This window comes from Gopherus flavomarginatus, chromosome 3 (assembly GCF_025201925.1).
Source record: "Gopherus flavomarginatus isolate rGopFla2 chromosome 3, rGopFla2.mat.asm, whole genome shotgun sequence".
NCBI classification, from domain to species: domain Eukaryota; kingdom Metazoa; phylum Chordata; order Testudines; family Testudinidae; genus Gopherus; species Gopherus flavomarginatus.
Genome location: NC_066619.1, coordinates 34,613,679 through 34,631,369, shown reverse-complemented (window position 1 = coordinate 34,631,369; position 17,691 = coordinate 34,613,679). Strand labels below are relative to the sequence as shown.

At 38.7% G+C, this 17,691-nt stretch overlaps 1 protein-coding gene and 1 long non-coding RNA gene across 6 annotated transcripts in view; one reads left to right on the top strand and one right to left on the bottom strand.

Moving 5' to 3' along the window:
* The window catches only part of ARL15 (ADP ribosylation factor like GTPase 15), a 369,916-nt gene that overhangs the window by 291,839 nt on the left and 60,386 nt on the right, over nt 1-17,691 (top strand). The window contains exon 6 of one of the 5 annotated variants that reach the window (XM_050947139.1): nt 169-4,645. The exons of the other annotated variants lie outside the window; for them this stretch is intronic. Coding sequence (XP_050803096.1) covers nt 169-184 — 16 coding nt within the window. The 3' untranslated portion in view covers nt 185-4,645. Of the gene's footprint in view, nt 1-168; nt 4,646-17,691 lie in introns of those variants that run through there. 5 annotated transcript variants of the gene reach the window in all.
* The window catches only part of LOC127048067 (uncharacterized), an 89,610-nt gene continuing 74,137 nt past the window's right edge, over nt 2,219-17,691 (bottom strand). The window contains exons 9-10 of the long non-coding RNA XR_007773544.1: nt 13,210-13,329; nt 2,219-2,291 (exon numbers count right to left, since the gene is read on the bottom strand). This is a non-coding gene — a long non-coding RNA (uncharacterized LOC127048067). The remainder of the gene's footprint in view (nt 2,292-13,209; nt 13,330-17,691) is intronic.

The window sequence follows — 17,691 nt, the reverse complement described above, 5'->3', positions numbered from 1 at the left end:
CACTAGCTGAAAGCAAACAGGTTACCATCACTTTCTCCTTGCTTACTGTACACTGACTCTGAAAGTTCTTCACATGGTGGCTCATTATATTTATCTGAACTGGTAGATGGAGTTGCTGGACTTCTGTCATCCGTAATTCCAGGAGATCATTTTTACTCTTAATTTCAGCACTCTCCTTCTTTAAATCAGCCAGATACCCAGCAGTTTTAAAGACTACAATGGCACTTCAAAGCAGACCATCGGGCTTGCACAAGAACAACAGGGTTTGCATTGTACTGATTTCTCTCCCATTACCTACCAAAAAGTGAGAGTATCCACCTCTACAGTGGTTCCAGCTTCACTAGTCCAAAAAACAAGCGTTCCAGTGTCATTCCTATGTTTTCTTACACGTACATAACAAAATATTTATTGAGCAATTATTCGTCTTTTTGGTCTACTAAGCAGCCTCCGTATTTTGTTTATAGCTGTTAAGGAAACACCTGTTGACACCTAAAGTTCTGACTAGCAGCCAGCAAAATTGTGAATGTGTTTCATAAATATGTTTGTGGTTGGACTTGCAGGAATTCCCATTGGCATAAAAAGGAGCTGCTGGAAGAGTGCTTTCTAAAGGAGGAGTTAAGGGCATGGCAGCTTTACAAATTCCCATTGTCTGCTACACCCAGATGCTACCTTTCGAATTACTTGTAACCTTTAATAGGTCTGTCACAAGGTCAGACAAATACAATTTCCCCGTTACTTTCCTTGTCTTCTTTTTCAGCGTCTCGAGTTAACATCAGGGAGAAGTTGAATCACAGTCAATGACCTCATGTATTTAGTTACACTGCTCGCTCTGTTTCCAAATTTCAGTTACACTTTGGGGTTTAAAACACAAAAGTAAAATGACATGAACAGCAAAATGTTTTATGTTCATCAGTTTATATATCTTTGTTTGCTTGTACATCTGAGCTGTAATACTAAAGCTGTGCTGGAAACTATTTGTTGTGTTTGTATAGTTTACTAAAGACACATTTGTAATTCCAGCCATTGCCTGATGGCATGTTTTTATATCTGATATTCTAGATGCATGTTTGATATTAATAGAAGTGTAGTGAAGTCAGGAAAAGAAGAAAATGTGCCTAGAGAACATGTAATGTACTGATTAAAACCAAGTATTATTTCACTTATTTATCACAGCTATCTGTTAGTACAGTAAGAGGCTGTAGTATAAAACCCTATCTGAATGCCTTCCATGTAAAGTCAATATCACCAATGAAGTCCTTTGTGAACTTCATGGAGTGTTTGGCCCTTGTTAAGGTTAAAACTCTGATTGGGAAATGTTGCTTTGTTGTTGTGTTTCATTTACTACTTTGTTTTATTTTTGGGAAGAGGGAGGTATCACTCTGAGTCTTTCTTGATATGTGGTAATGACATGAAAAACATCCAGTCTATAACAGTATCGGATGTACAAACACAAAAGGAAACGTACGTTAATTTCCTTATTTAGTTCATTAGTTATTGTTTATCTCATCTGAGTTCAGCTGCTCTGGAACTTTATTTGTTCGCCAGAGAGCTATCCTTTAAACAGTAATCACTTATAAAATATCATGGACTTGGGGAACAATCTGGCTGGCTGCCTGATGAAGACTGAGTTATGTAATTGAGAGCATATTCTGCTGACCTACCACTTATTAGTAAAAACACTGCAGTAACCATTTTATAAGCACAGTAAGAGCTTACACACTCTAGGGTATGGTTATATATGCTCATTTCAGAGAGGCCTCAGAAAAACACAGCCAGAGTGTATGTGTGATGCCATAACTTTGTTTTATTTGTTCAGTGTGGTTTGATTAACTGTAAATTCATCTCAAGTAATGTCACTTTTAATATGGTTTTACTTTCCTCTGGGGTTGTAAATTGGTTTCTCTGCTGTTCTTTTGCCTCCACCCACTTCCAAAGCTTAAACTTTTTATTTCAAACTGCTGCTGAGAGGCAGTCCTCTGTTGTGGCTTTCTTTTAGAGCAGATTTAAATAAGAATCTGGAGATAGGATACCCAAAATGGACATGAGACAGGATAATTGGTTCTGTGTATTAAATGGACAACAGTGGCTGACTTTTCTTGACCCAGAAAGATCCTGAGTCATTGCAATCTGTTCTGTGGGAGATCCTAGGCAGTATGACCTGGCTCTTGGACACATTTTCAGTAGTCGTGAGAGAACAGCTGTGGGCTAAGTAATGCCATGGTTCTCCAAGCTATTCCTGTCCTGGTGGGCTGTAATGCTGCAGCAGATGGTACTTGTCCAGTTGGTTGGATCTGAAAGACAAGAAGAAAGTAAGCAAGGGACAGACACCACTTTTTAAATAAGGCAAAATTTGGTTTTCCTTATTCTTCAATCCTTCTCTTTTCCATCTTTAAATATTGTATAAATATGCCTGGGCCTTTAAGAATGAACAGCAGAACATTGTTTTTTAAAGAAGGTTCCCTTTTTCTTCCTTATGTGAGGCCCTATCTGGCATCCTCATGTGTATGTATTTATAGGCTTTCCTCAGGTGCTCATCACCTTATTATCCAAGTATCTCACCAATGTTATATTAGCTAACTGAAATGTTAGCTTTACAGCAGCCTTTATGATAAGGTAATATTATTAACTCAATTTTACAGATCAGGAACTGAGACGGAGAAGATTAAGTGACTTGCCAAAGCGACTTTCCCACACTTAGTGGGAGAATTGGAAAAACAAAAACAAAAAAAACCGAGGAGTTTGTACTTAGCAATCATTAGTTCTCAACATTATATAACAATCCCCTTGGTTTAAATTAAAATATTTTCTACATTTATTAAACTTGATACTTCAAAGTTTAATTTTGTCTCTTGGTAAAGGCAAAACCCAAAATACTTCAAACTTTACAGTACTGTTGCTATTAATAATCCTGGTAGTTTCAGGTTGCTGTAATGTTCTTGATTCCTTTCCTTGCCCTGAATTTTCATGTTGTTGCTACAGTTTGTAAGAAATGTTTCTTTCAATAGCTACTAACAGAGGCAGATAGTCCTTGATTATGCCATTCATCTTTCAGACAGTGCAAGTTGTCTTGCAGAGGTATAGCTATTTTTAACATGTGTAGGTAGCCTTATACTTCTTTTTTAGATCCTTTTGTGACTGTTTAAAGGATTCTTCAAACCACTTCCTGTAACTAAGAGTAGTGTACTATTTTCAAGATTTTCCTAATGTCATGTAATTCTTTGAAGGATCATAAGCAGTTTACTATGTAGTACTGTACCCTAGGATAAGTGCATCTTTTATCTCGTACTGTGGACTCAATCCTCCCCTCATGTGAACATTACCATTCATCATTTGAAGTTATCTGCCTTGTTGATAGGTGCTGATGTTCACATGCATATTTGAGGACAAGACTGAAATGCATCAATTCCAGATATCCTATGCAATCTATTACTTGTATTTCCATTTATAATATTATTGAAGTGATCTTAAAATATGTGCATTGTGTACCTTTTGGAAAACTCATTATGGCCTTGAATTGAGAAAGCACGTAAGCACATGCTTGTAGGCCCACTGAGATCCTTGATAGCTAATAAAACCATAATACCTTAACCAGTTGCTGAGAGCAGTCTAACCCTTCAGTGGCTGGATAACCATGTTATACTACTGATTTGAAGTCCCAAAAGAATTAACTTTGACTTAACCAGAAATATCACAGTTGCCTCTTTATTCACACTGATAAAGTCTAGTTAGAAGATGAGAAACTTAATTCCAGACAAAATATCTGTCACCAATACCTAATGGAATCATTGTTTCTTGGTCTTCATGAGATTGGTCTGATTGACTTGTATCTCTCTTGAAAGTGACTTGTAGTCAGCAGAAAGTGTAGAGACTCGGTGTCTGCCTTATAAGCACTTGCTTGAACATTATCCTTTGTCAACATACTTTTTAAATTTTTTAAACGTTACCACTTTTTCTGGTAGTTCTGGCAGGGCCGGCGCTTCCATTAGGCGACCCTAGGCGACTGCCTAGGGTACCAGCATTTGGGGGGCGCACGGGAGCTTCCGGTTCTGCTCCTGTCGCGCCGCGGAACAAGGACCTTCTGCTGACGTGCTGCAGAAAACAGCGGCAGGCAATTGAGCAGCTGTCGCCTGCGGCATTTCGGCGGAGAGTCCTTCTTCAGCGGCACGATGGGAGTGGAAACAGAAACTCCCGCATGCTCCGTGGGGAGTGCACAAAATGCCGCACCCCCCCCCCCCCCCGAATTCTATCTAGGGCGCCAGATACTCTGGTGCTGCTCCTGAGTTTTGGTAGGTTTCTTATAGGTTCAGGAACCACTATAAATGTGTAATCTTTGTTACAGTGGAGCTTCTTGCTCCCCAAACATCTCTAATTGTTTGGTGTTTGTCACTGGCAAAGTGAAGGTGTTTCATTATTTGGATTCTTCACAGAATCTCCATGTTCAGGTGAATGTCAGTATGTGACATAGAGATCTCTATGCCAAATCAAGTCAGGAAAATTTTTTATTTTGCTATAAATGTTGGACTGTCTGCAATCTTCTTCCCTACTATGTATCTGACACAAGTCCATTATATTGCTGTACACATTTAAATTATCTTACTATTCTGTTGCCAGGTATTAATAAAAATATATTAAATTTATGATCACATTTTATTATTTTTCTTGTTTTCTTTCTAGACATCATATGATTCTTTACACAGTCAGGGTACACTGTTAATAGGTTTTAGTAGCTTGTCATCTTGGCTCCATACCAAACAGAAGCCTCAGCTATCTCTTGAACATCTGTTATTGCTGCGAATATGCATTACTGTGATTTCTAATATTGCTGTACATGAGGGGTAATGGAACAAAATTTGCCTACCACGTTGCAGCTCTGTATATAAAGCACAAGCACCAGAAGAATAATACTTCTCTCATCAAATAGCATTCATGTACATTTTTTGGAGAAGGGGGCTGAACTATTTTACATAAATGCATATATATAATTGAGTTTGTATTTTGAACCGTATCTTGAAGAGTAAGGAAAGGTACTTACTCATTGCCATGTTGTCTATTGTAAGGGACCTGCATAAGAAAGGGGCACTGTATTCATAACTGGTATATAAGAAACGTGTAAAAGATTATATGCCAGATTATATACTAGAGATTGTAGCACACATACATTGACAGGGAGATAGAATAAATTAGTCTAAATGCCAAAGTAATGCGGTATTTTCCTGGGCAGAAGATCACCTAGCCTCCATCAGGTTGATTGATCCATATAAAAGGGGCATAACTATCAGCAGACATATGACAGATCTCCTACCTGTGGGTCCATTCCTGTATCCTATACAGATTACCTGCACCTAATACTTTGAAAAGAAAACTCGGTGAGATGGAGTACACTTCCAAAATAGTGTAGAGTTTGTATCCAGGCCCCTCCAATTCTCTAAACCTATTCAAGAGCATGGACAACATTTTCCTATTGGTATCAAGATAGTAAGATTAATCCCAGAAAACTAGGTTTTCAAATTCTTACATTTCTTACAGGATGACATAGACCTGAGGCTATCATCACATATCTCACGGTAACTTCAAATGGTATCATAAATGCAGAATCATCTAGGTCTCTAGCCACAGTGCTGCAAAATATCACAATCCATCCTTTAACAGATAGCAACCAATTCCCTATCTTCCTTTTCCATAAAGATGTGCTTCCTGGTTGCAATCTTAGCTGCCGAAAGAGTCTCAGATCATTGCTCTTGGACATGGGCCTTACTACATCTTCCATAAGGACAAGGTTATCCTTTGTGCTGCAGAGTTATTCATTACCACAATTAATTCTTCCTTTTGTACCATGCAAAAAGTTATTCTCCCTCTTGTTTTGTCCAAAGCTCCCAAACTCAAAAGAGAGCATGACAACTGCTGGATGTGGAGAGAGTGGTGAATTACATAACTTAGAATAGTGTTTCTCAACCAGGGTTAAGTGTACCCCTGGGGACATCCATATGTCTTCTAGGGGTTACCTCAGATCGTCTCTAGTTATTTGCCTAGATTTACAGCAGGCTACATAAAAAGCACTAACGAAGTCAATGCAAACTAAAATTACAGACATTCCTTGTTTTATACTTCTTTATATACTATATGCGGAAATGTAAGAACAGTATTTATATTCCAATTTTTATTTTATAATTATGGTTAAAAATAAGAAAGTCAGCAATTTTTCAGTAATAGTGTGCTAAGACACTTTCATAATTTTGTCTGATTAAAAGCAAGTAGTTTATAAGTGAGGTGAAACCTGGAGTACACAAAACAAACAGCTTCTGAAAGGAGTGCAGTTGTCTGGAAAGATTGAGAAACTCTGCCTTAGAAGAACTGACTAGATCAGGAAAAGAGAATCTTTATTCTTTTCCTTTCACCCTAAATGATTCTGTTTGAAAACATCCAAATCTTCCCTACTTAGGTTTATCAAGTGCTGGATCTTATTCAGATATAACCAGTTCCTGAAGGGTCCCAGAATGTATTAATGCAATTAATTTTATGGAAAGGGAATGTTTTGCATCATTTTGTTTTTTTCCCTAACTAATTTCCCCTTACTTCTTTCCAAGTGTCTCAGATTCAGGGCAAGGTCAGGATCCAGAATTGAAATTTTATCTGATTTCCTCTTGTGTAAGGTTCTTAAAAGGCCACCAACATCACAGTATTTGAGCACCTCACAATCTTTAATGTATTTATCCTCCAGACACCCCTATGAAGAAATACAGTGCTGTTGTCAACATTGTACAGATGGGGCATTTTCCATTATAATTTTTAAGAACATAAGAACAGCCATACTGGGTCAGCCCAAAGATCCATCTAATCCATTATCCTGTTTTCCAACAGTGGCCCGTGCCAGGTGCCCAACAGGGAATGAACAGAACAGGTAACCATCAAGTGATCCATCCCTTGTTGCCCATTCCCAGGTTCTGGCGAACAGAGACTAGGGACACCATCCCTGCCCATCCTGGCTAATAGTCATTGATGGACTTATCCTCCATGAACTTATCTAGTTCTTTTTTGAACCCTGTTATAATCTTGGCCTTCACAACATCCTCTGGCAAGGAGTTCCACAGGTTTGACTGTGCATTGTATGAAAAAATACTTCCTTTTGTTTGTTTTAAACCTGCTGCCTATTAATTTCATTTGGTGACCCCTAGTTCTTGTGTTATGAGGAAGAGTAAATAACACTTCCTTGTTTACTTTCTCCACACCAGTCATGACTTTATAGACCTCTATCACATCCCCCACTTAGTCATCTCTTTTCCAAGCAGAAAAGTCCCAATCTTATTAATCACTTCTCATATGGAAGCCGTTCCATACCATAATCATTTTTGTTGCCCTTTTGTGAACCTTTTCCAATTCCAATAGATCTTTTTTGAGATGGGGCAACCACAACTGCATGCAGTATTCAAGACGTTGGCGTACCATGGATTTATAGAGGCAATATGATATTTTCTGTCTTATTTTCCATCCCTTTCTTAATGATTCCCAACATTTTGTTCACTTTTTTAACTGCTGCTGCACATTGAGTGGATGTTTTCAGAGAACTATCCATAGTGACTTCAAGATCTTTCTTGAGTGGTAACAGCTAATTTAGACACCATCATTTTATATGTATAGTTGGAATTATGTTTTCCAATGTGTACTACTTTCCATTTATCAACACTGAATTTCATCTGCCATTTTGTTGCCCAGTCACCCAATTTTGAGAGATCCTTTTGTAGCTTTTTGCAGTCTGCTTAGGACTTAACTAACTTAAGTAGTTTTGTATCATCTGCAAATTTTGCCACCACACTGTTTACCCGTTTTTTCCAGATCATTTATGAATATGTTGAATAGGACTGGTCCCAATACAGACCCCTGGAGGACATCACTATTTACCTCTCTCCATCACTATTTACCTCTGAAGACTGACCATTTATTCCTACCCTGAGTTTCCTGTCTTTTAACCAGTTACCAATTCATGAGAGGTCCTTCCCTCTTATTCCATGACAGCTTACTTTGAGGGACCTTGTAGAAGACTTTCTGAAAATCTAAGTACACTATACCCACTGGATTTCCTTTGTCCACATGCTTGTTGACCCCCTCAGAGAATTCTGGTAGATTGGTCAAGCATGATTTCCCTTTACAAAAACCAAGTTGACTCTTCCCCAACAAATTATGTTCATCTATGTGTCTAACAATTTTGATCTTTACTATAGTTTCAACCAGTTTTCCTGGTACTGAAGTCTGGCTTACTTGCCTGTAATTGCCAGGATCAGCACTGGAGCCCTTTTTTAAAACTTGGTGTCACATTAGCTATCCTCCAGTCATTTGGTACAAAGCTGATTTAAATGATAGGTTGCAAACTACAGTTAGTAGTTTGGCAATTTCACATTTGAGTTCCTTCAGAACTCGGGTGAATACCTTCTGGTCCTGGTGACTTATTACTGTTTAGTTTATCAATTTTTTCCAAAACCACCTATAGCAACACCTCAGTCTGCGACAATTCCTCAGATTTGTCACCTAAGAAGAATGGCTCAGGTTTGGGAATTTTTCTCACGTTCTCACTCCTGAACGCTGATACAAAGAATTCATTTAGGGTATGGCTACATTTGGAATTTCAAAGCGCTGCCCCGGCAGCGCTGCGGGAGCGCTGCCGCTGCAGCGCTTTGAAGTGTGAGTGTAGTCAGAGCGGCAGCGCTGGGAGAGAGCTCTCCCAGCGCTGCATGTAAACCACATCCCTTACGGATGTAGCGTGCAGCGCTGGGAGCCGCGCTCCCAGCGCTGCTGCCCTGATTACACTGATGCTTTACAGCGCTGTATCTTGCAGCGCTCAGGGGGGTGTTTTTTCACACCCCAGTTGCAGCGCTGTAAAGTGTGAGTGTAGCCAAGGCCTTAGTTTCACTGCAATGGCCTTATTGTAGTTGAGTGCTCCTTTAGCATCTTGAACGTCCAGTGGCCCCCACTGGTTGTTTAGCAGGCCTTTTGCTTCTGACGTACTTAAAAAAATAGCAATTTTTTTTATCTTTTAATGCAATGCCAGTTCCAAGATGCTTAGAAACGCACTGTTTCAATACCTTGAAGTCAGCTAAACCCATTTCCTTGTTGATCTCTTTACAATATTTTTTATTAGTTACCTTTGAACAAAAAGTAGGAGTGTGCTAATCAAATTTGCTAATGATACAAAGTTGGAAGGCATCATCAATGCGGAGGAGGATCAGAATATTATACAGGAAGATGACCTTGAAGATTAGAATGACAGAAATGGGCTGAAATTCAATAGTACAAAATGCAAGATCCTGCACTTGGGGTCTAATAAGAGAAATTCTGCTGCAAGCTGGGGATTCATCAGTTGGAAGCAACAAAGGAGAGGCACTTGGGTGTGTGGGTTGATCACAGGATGACCCTGAGTCTCCAATGTGTTGTAGTGTGAAAAAGGCAAATGCAATCATAGAATGTACTAGACAAGGCACTTCCAGTAGAGATAGAGAATTATTAATGTCATCGAACAAGGCACTGGTAGGACTGCATCTGGACTAATGGAGTCAGGAAGGATTTTCACACACACACACACACACACCTACACACACACACACACTGTATTCTGGAAGGCTTTCTTTAATCTCCTTTCTTGGAAGCATCAGGGATGGCCATGGCTTGAGATGAGGCATTGGGCACAGAGGGCCAGTGTTCCGACATGGTACTGAACGTTCTCTTTTTCTCAGGTGCTTGGGCTGGTTTTTGCACTCGTGCCCAGGGTCTAACTGATGGCAATATGTGACGTTGGGAAGGAATTTTCCCCCAAGTCAAATTGGCAGTGACCATGGAGTTTTTTGTCTTTCTCTGCAGCATGTGGGTCACTTGCTATTGCAGGGGCCTTGAACGCTGGTGCACCTTGGGCCTTACTGTTCTTTGTTGGTGGCACATAATAGTCTCGTCTCCTGTGGGCTGTAATATTTTGGTCTCCTTTTGATGGTTGGGTTTAGTGTGCAGGTGTTACTGGGTGATGTTGGCCTGTGAGATGCAGGAGGTCAGACTGGATGATCTAGTGGTTCCTTCTGGCCTTAATCTTTATGACTCTGACTTCCTCTTTCAGATTCCTTCCACTGTGGCACATTGCCTATAGGCTGAAGGACAAGATGATGTCACTGTAATTTCTGACTCTGTCTACATCTGGTCTTATAAAAACAATGTGACTGATACTCTTGGATGGGTACTGAGCATCCTGTTCACAACATACAAATAATTCTTCAGTTTGGAACCTGAGAATTTGAATCTGCTCTCAAATCAGAATTTTACAGTTGATAGCACAATATGCTATTCCAGTACCTCTGGGCCAATGTATAAAACACATTTGTTTTATTCATTTATTATTTTGTCAAATTATTACCCCTGCTTTATCGATCCTCTTAACTAAGTAGTTTCCTTTTTTTAATAGACAATCAGAAATGTTTCCTTAAAAGATTTCCAAAGAACAGGTAAATTTAAAATGATGAATGAAACTAATACAAAGTCAATTATTTTAGCTTAAGGAGTTCCAGTAGTTCAGGCAATGCATCAGTGAATTAATAGCAGCGTGGAGATAGTATTTAAACACCTTGTAAATTGTGTATTGTTTTTCAGTAGCCAGCACATTTAATTTAACATACAAAATTAATCTGCAAATGTTAGTTTATTTAGTGATCATAGGTCAATAGATCTGAATGCATATATGGTACCGTGTCCAATTTACTAATTTGTAATTTAAGTTAAATTTTAGAATGTGAATAAAAAGCATTTCAGTTATTAAAAAAGCTTTAAATGCTAATCTTATTCAGAGAGTCAGGCACAATATCACTGATACGATGCTACTTCACTAGCTGTAGTAAAATAAGACCTCTAAGGTTTATTTTGATCTTTCTCTCTTAGCTGAAAGATGGTTAATCCAGTAGTTTACCTCCTTTGTGCTATTTTACAGCTGCACAGGTTCTGGTGGAATAGTACTGGATCTTATATCATACATCTTGGCATAGAAATGGTAGAACAGTCTAATTGTATTAAACCTTTTCAGTTATTGCCCTGGACATGACTGTCTGTACTTGATGAGTTTCTCATTCAAGTAACCCTCGACCTCAATAAAAACTGAACTCATACCTGAAACCTACACTTTATAATGCCAGATTTTTTTCCCATTTTCAGTTGATGCAGTTAACTTGTATCAAGTTCAAAAAATAATGCTTTAAAGGAATCAATTTCATGGTGAATGCGTCTAGTCAATTAGGCCATTTACACAACATCTTACTCGTGTGTAGCAGACCATTTTACAAGTAACTGATAGTTTTACAAGCCTGTGTTTCAGACACGATAATTGGTTGTCTCTGATATGTGAGTTTGGGACTTACTCATTAACTTCCTTTGGTGTACAGAACATTTCTTAACTAACTCTGTTCTGTACAAATGTAAGATCTTTTTAGCTAGTCATATTTCAAAGTACATTACCAAAAAGTACTAGAAGCGGGGGAGGGGTGCTATCTTTTTAGTATATTCTCAATGATGCTAATTACGTACTATAACCATTTTGACTTTTATCATTCATAAGCTCTAGTCAGCTATCCAATTACAGGGTAAATTCTATTTTAAGCAAAAATTCAAGTAATACATCTTAATTTGTAAGTTTGGATTTATATTGCGTGCGAAAAAAGAAAAGTAATGTGGAAGAGACATTATAGCTTCATTGTGCTATTAGTTGCCACTAGCGAGGATATTTGTTGGATAAGTGGAGAGGAAGGGAGTTTCTAGGAAAAGAAATGTGGGCTGAGGAAAATTCTTTGTCCATTGGAGTCCATCTTGACCCATTATCTTCAGGTGTTGGTGTCAGGGTCTGCTCCAGGCCCCAGCGCGCCAAGCACGTGCTTGGGACGGCATGCCACAGGGGGCGCTCTGCCGGTTGCCGGGAGGGTGGCAGGTGGCTCTGGTGGACCTCCCACAGGCATTCCTGCAGAGGGTCCGCTGGTCCCGGTAGGAGCAGCGGACCCTCCGCAGGAACCCCTGCGGGAGATCCACCGGAGCCGCGGGACCGGCGAGCAGCAGAGCGCCCCCCGCGGCGTGCCGCCGTGCTTGGGGCAGCGAAATGGCTAGAACCGGCCCTGGTTGGTGTCTGCAGTACCTTTAATTAATTTCTTTTTGAGCAGAGATATATTCTCTTACAGATGCTATGACAGAGAGAAAAACACTGACAAAATTGTGTTTCGAATGAAGAAAAAGAAGGCTGCTGTCTATCAGCCTATGAGACCCTGATGCTGTGGGGGGGTTTTCCACTAATTTCCCATCTTCCTGAAATCAAACTATTTGAGGAATGCCTAATTTTCTTTTTCTGTTTTTTGGAAAATTAGTAATTTTTTTCTTTGTAACACATTCTCCTTTGTTAGTTTGTTGACAGCAAGGATCAAAAATACTAACCTCTCCTGTCTGAACTAAAACACCCAGCTTTATTACCACAAAGGCTGTAGCAAACTCAACATTTTTCAGGGCCAGGCACTTGAGGGGGCCAGAGAGTAATACTGAGTGAGCATTGGTTACAGTTGCAATAATGCACAGAACTGTTAACTTCAATAACTACACAAATAATGCACAAAATCTAAGGTTATCTTGACACTTTTTTATGATGCATATATAATTCAAATAGGTGATGAATAAAATGTTATCTTGTGCATGTATTAAGTCATTGCTTCGATCAGTTTATGTATTATAAAAATGGAAACCCACAGGACTTTTAGGAACTCTATTCTTAGGTCAGATACAAGTCCATAAAGTGTTTTGGGGCTTTTGAACATGAACACTCTATGTAAGAATGCTATTTATTCTGACTCTAAATAGGTACACATATATAGACAAATGCAGTAATTCTTCTGCATCTACAGTTATTTAGAACTCACAACTATACACCATTTAACTACAGTCGGAACTGAAAGCTTTGTTTTGGACATGTCCTTGGACTTTGCTGCACCCAACCAAAAAGTAAGAACTAAGTTTTTTTCCGACAACCTCATAGTAGGGATTGTGAGACATACCAGGGTACAATCCAGACTAATAAGTAGCTGAGTCACCCCTGCCTACAATGCCTTGCTGCTGTAGCCTCCACTCTGGACTACTCACAGCCTTCCACATGTAAGTCACTTCCAGCTATGTCTGTGTGTGTGTGCTACAGCTAGCCACACCTTGGCTCTTTCCAACCTTGGTTATGCTGCACGGTGACCCCAATCCATCCGTAGTCCTGGATCTTCCTCCAGAAATGTCTGTCCTGTACTTCCCAGCCCTCTCCTGGATAGCACAAACACATTATGTCCATCAGTCCTTTAAGGGAATAACACGCACACAACTTGTTACCCCAAATGAAGATATCCAGACACTTCAGTTTGAACACACTGGATTAGATAAAACAATAATACAAGTTTATTGTGAGTACAAGAAATGAGACATAAAAGTCAGAAATGGTTACAAGAAACATAAAGATCAAACTTTTACTGGTGCCTAAATTAACAAACTGCATTAGATTCAAAGCAAAGTTTTCTTGTATATTTTCAGCAGTCTTACTGACCAGACTCTTTAGGTCAGGACCGCTTCCCCAGAATCCAATGGCTGCTGCCTTTGTCTCTTCAGATGAGGTGAATGCAATGGGCAGGGGGAGAGAGGGGTGCATTGGGGAGCTTGTTTCTCCTTTTATAGTTTCAATCCGCAGCTGAGATCCAGGAGACAGTCTATATGGAAGGATGTTCCCTGCTGATTTTTTCACCTGTTTGAACTTCCTTTGTTTTCCCTCCATGATTGATGACTCTGTTTCCTGCTTAAATGCAAATTAAGGCAAGCACACATTCTTTCCTTTGTTTAGGGCAGACCTAACTTCTATCTGGGCAGGACTGTGGGGTTTGGAACGTGGGTTAATAACATCCAGGGGAGTCTTATAATTTCACATACAGCATTTCCAAACACATTTTACCAGGACAATACTGACCAGCAAACTGAGTTTTCAAATGATAACTTACAAGGCATGCACAAAGATTATTCCGGTAGTGTGTAGGGTGCAAATATAGCTGTTTATTCCATTGCAGATTGATCTCTGGACTTCTGGATAATTAAAGGTTATTTTAACTTGGCATTCTACACAACAGGTGTATTTACTAGGTAAATATTTGTATAAGTAGTGTTACTGAGGTTAGGTTTTTATTAATAGCTAAAGCCAAAGTTGAAACTAGAATTTTTTTCCTGCCAAAGTGAACATTCTACTTTGTATTTAACTTTCACATTGTAATAAAACAAGCCATGAAACACCAATAATCTGCATAAAAAAACAGAGTCAAATATAACCCAGTTAGGGCATCTTGAACAAGAGAGAGTTGATTTTTAAAAAGCCAGTGTTAGTTTCTTGTGTTGTGTCAAACCTGATAGTAATCAAGCCAAATAAATCAAATAGTGAAATTAGTAGAAGGTTGCATGTTTTTAGTATCTTTCTTGTACAATTATTTTTGCAGACACTGAAGTATTTTTTCTTAAAGGGATATATGCAATAAGATACTGATTTTAAAACATATATTTGTACTTATAAAATAAACTATCTTAGGACATATGTTAAGTAGTATGCATCTGAGTACATTAATAGTGTCCCTCAGGCATGTGTTATTGCTTAGCTGTTTCATATGTATTATGTGGGTATTCCATATAGAGGGGGGAAAGTGGGATTTCACATGTTCTGAATGTCTTTGGCTTTAGTCACTGCTAATAATCAGCTTTACAATGTTTAGATCTTTTACCGTCTAATACTTGGTACTATACATCTAATACATTTCTAAGGGTGTGTTATCTCTATGGGCACTACAATAACTAGAATTCACTATGGACTGTCCTGAGATCTGTTCAGCCTTGCAGTGAAATTTGCACTATGTAATTGTCATTTACTATTTGTGCTACAATAGCACCTAGAGACCTCAACTGAGACAAAGGAGAAACCGGCAGAGAAGTGACGTGACTTGCCAGTGGGAGAACTGGTTTTAGAATCTAGGACAGTGAACTTTCTTAAAACTTAAAACAGTGCTGTCTATGAGAGTCATCTCTTTCCCATTTAACATATTTGTCACTTCTTTTCTCCTGATTTATGTATAAAATAAATCCTTTTTTTCTAAGGCTGTGCTGAACTCATCTGTTCAGCACAGAGTTTGGGGACTGAGAAAGTTGTGTGACCGCCCTTTAATTGCATTGATATTAATGGGTGGTGAGATTGTTCTCACACACCACTCCCAGATAGACTAGATGATGTTGCCACCATTGACCAGGAGGCAGTAAACCATTTGAATGTATCATCTTCCAGGCTCCCCCATAAAAGGTTGGTTGCATATGGAGAATTTTTCTTTCCTGTATATCCAACAGTTTTTTCTGTTCTGTAGCTGCTTATACCACCTTCTTCATATTATCTAAGTGACCCCTAGTAGTCTGAGAGAGACTCGAGCGTGCTCATGACAATTAAAATCAAAGAGTTTTTCTGGAAAATAGGCTATTCTTGGTGAAAAAAATTATGGGAAAGATTTTGTACCAATTACCTGATTTTTACTATTTTCTGCAAACAAGTTATCACAATATGTGGAAACAGCTGACATACTGGCAACTCCTCAACATGGACCTATGTCCTGGCCGGAATGGAGAGTCTAATACAGATCTCTGTACCACTTATGGTCCCTTGCTGTCTCAGCCCCCCTCACATATCCTAGTATGTCTGTGTATCTTTGTATATCTATATTTCTGTATATACCTGCCTGTATAGCCTAGAACAACTCTGGTCCCTCTGTCGTGATATTTGATGTGATTTTTTGACATTTTTCATGACCACCACTCCCCACGCGTCACCTTATTCTCCTCCCTTTCTTTAGTCTCCGACACTTGGGTTTGCCAGTACCACGCTGCACTCTCTCTAGTACAGTCTTTCCATTCTCATTTGTCAAACATCTTCTCTCTCTCCCTTGAAAACACTTCAGATTCTTCTATAAAATGCAGGCAAAAGACTAAATCACTTATGATCTGAAGGTTAAGTTCAGGAGAGGAGAGTTTGGAGATTACGAATGATAAAAAGGAGGGAGAAGAGCTTCTATTCTGTAAAGCACTGTGTAAATTGGTTACTTCATAAATGATTTGTGAAGTGCATGTATGTTTTCTCTATCCCTGTTAGTCAAAATTCACAAGCCAAAATAGTCAGCCATGGCCATAGTAGAACTTACATGAAACATTTTGAACTAGAAATGACTTTCAGAAACACATTTGCAAAAGCTTTGGGACCTACAATTTTTGCTAAAAGCAAAATTTCAAATGCTTCATAACCATACAAAGTAACCTAGCAACACACAAATTTCACAACCTTTTCATAACCATTATTGCCCTTCACTAGTTGTGAAGATTATGAAAACAAATGTTAGGATGGAAATGGTTCTTTTGTTTTTAACCTAGAGCAGTGTCTACCAATGCAACTGCTATTACTCAAAAATACAAAAGTTTTTCCCTTAAGCAGGGTCACATTTAAAAAACAAATAAAACCTCAGTAACATGATTTCTGTCATAAAATCTTTATGCTTTGTAATTAAATGCTTTAAGTTCTATCTTCACATTCACAGACTCAGAAATCAGAATGATAGTAAACTCAGCAACAGAACTTGTTACATTTATAAATTTGTTCGAGACATATTTTAAGAGCACTTTAACCTCATCTCCATTGTTGCATGTGCACACAACAGGCAACAGTGCAGTCCAATCCAAATACAACATGTCAAGCACATATTGATCTGTTCTGAATTAGTTTTAACCTTTTGAGGTAAGGAGCCTCCTATAAAAGTCACTCTTGGACTGGTCATTGAAAAACAAAAATTTTGCAAGCATTGTGTTTATTTTTTCCAATCTATCAAAGTCTTTCCTTTTCCCCTCAACTGTTGGAGAGAAATTGAGACAGTCTACTACACCTACTGAGCAATGAAGCAGAACTCTTCAAACAGCTCCAAGATTAATTTTGAGTAACTAACACAAATGAATTAAATTGCAGCAAAGGCAGTTTAGGTTGGACATTAGTAAAAACTTCCTAACTGTCAGGGTGGTTAAGCACTGGAATAAATTGCCTAGTGAGGTTGTGGAATCTCCATCATTGGGGATTTTTAAGAGCATGTTGGACAAACACCTGTCAGGGATGAACTAGGTAATACTTAATCCTGCCTTGAGTGCAGGGGACTGGACTAGATGACCTCTCAAGATTCCTTCCAGTTCTGTGATTCTATGAATCTGGCAATTTTTTGGACTATTGGATTTGTGTCTGCTTATCAAAAAAAAAAAAAAATGGAGGGCCATATCCAGCTTTGTCTAAATCTCAAACTGTCGTGGTAACGCTGTGGTAATAGCATTCTTTCATAAGGAAGAATTATTTCCTCAACTCTGATATTTTTGAAGGATTTCATTTGTTTTGGACATGTTTTTCAAATGATTGAAATACATTTTAACTTGGATTTCAGCCGATGCTGCAAACAAGGTTCAGCGCATTTGTCTATGTGCTTGATTTTTTTTTATCTAAAAGGATACTGAAATACATTCATAGCCATCAGTACAATCAAAGCAATTTTTTTCTTGAGTTGTCCTATCTGAATATAGCACATCAGCACATTTCACTGAAATGGATTTTATGAATGGAATAGA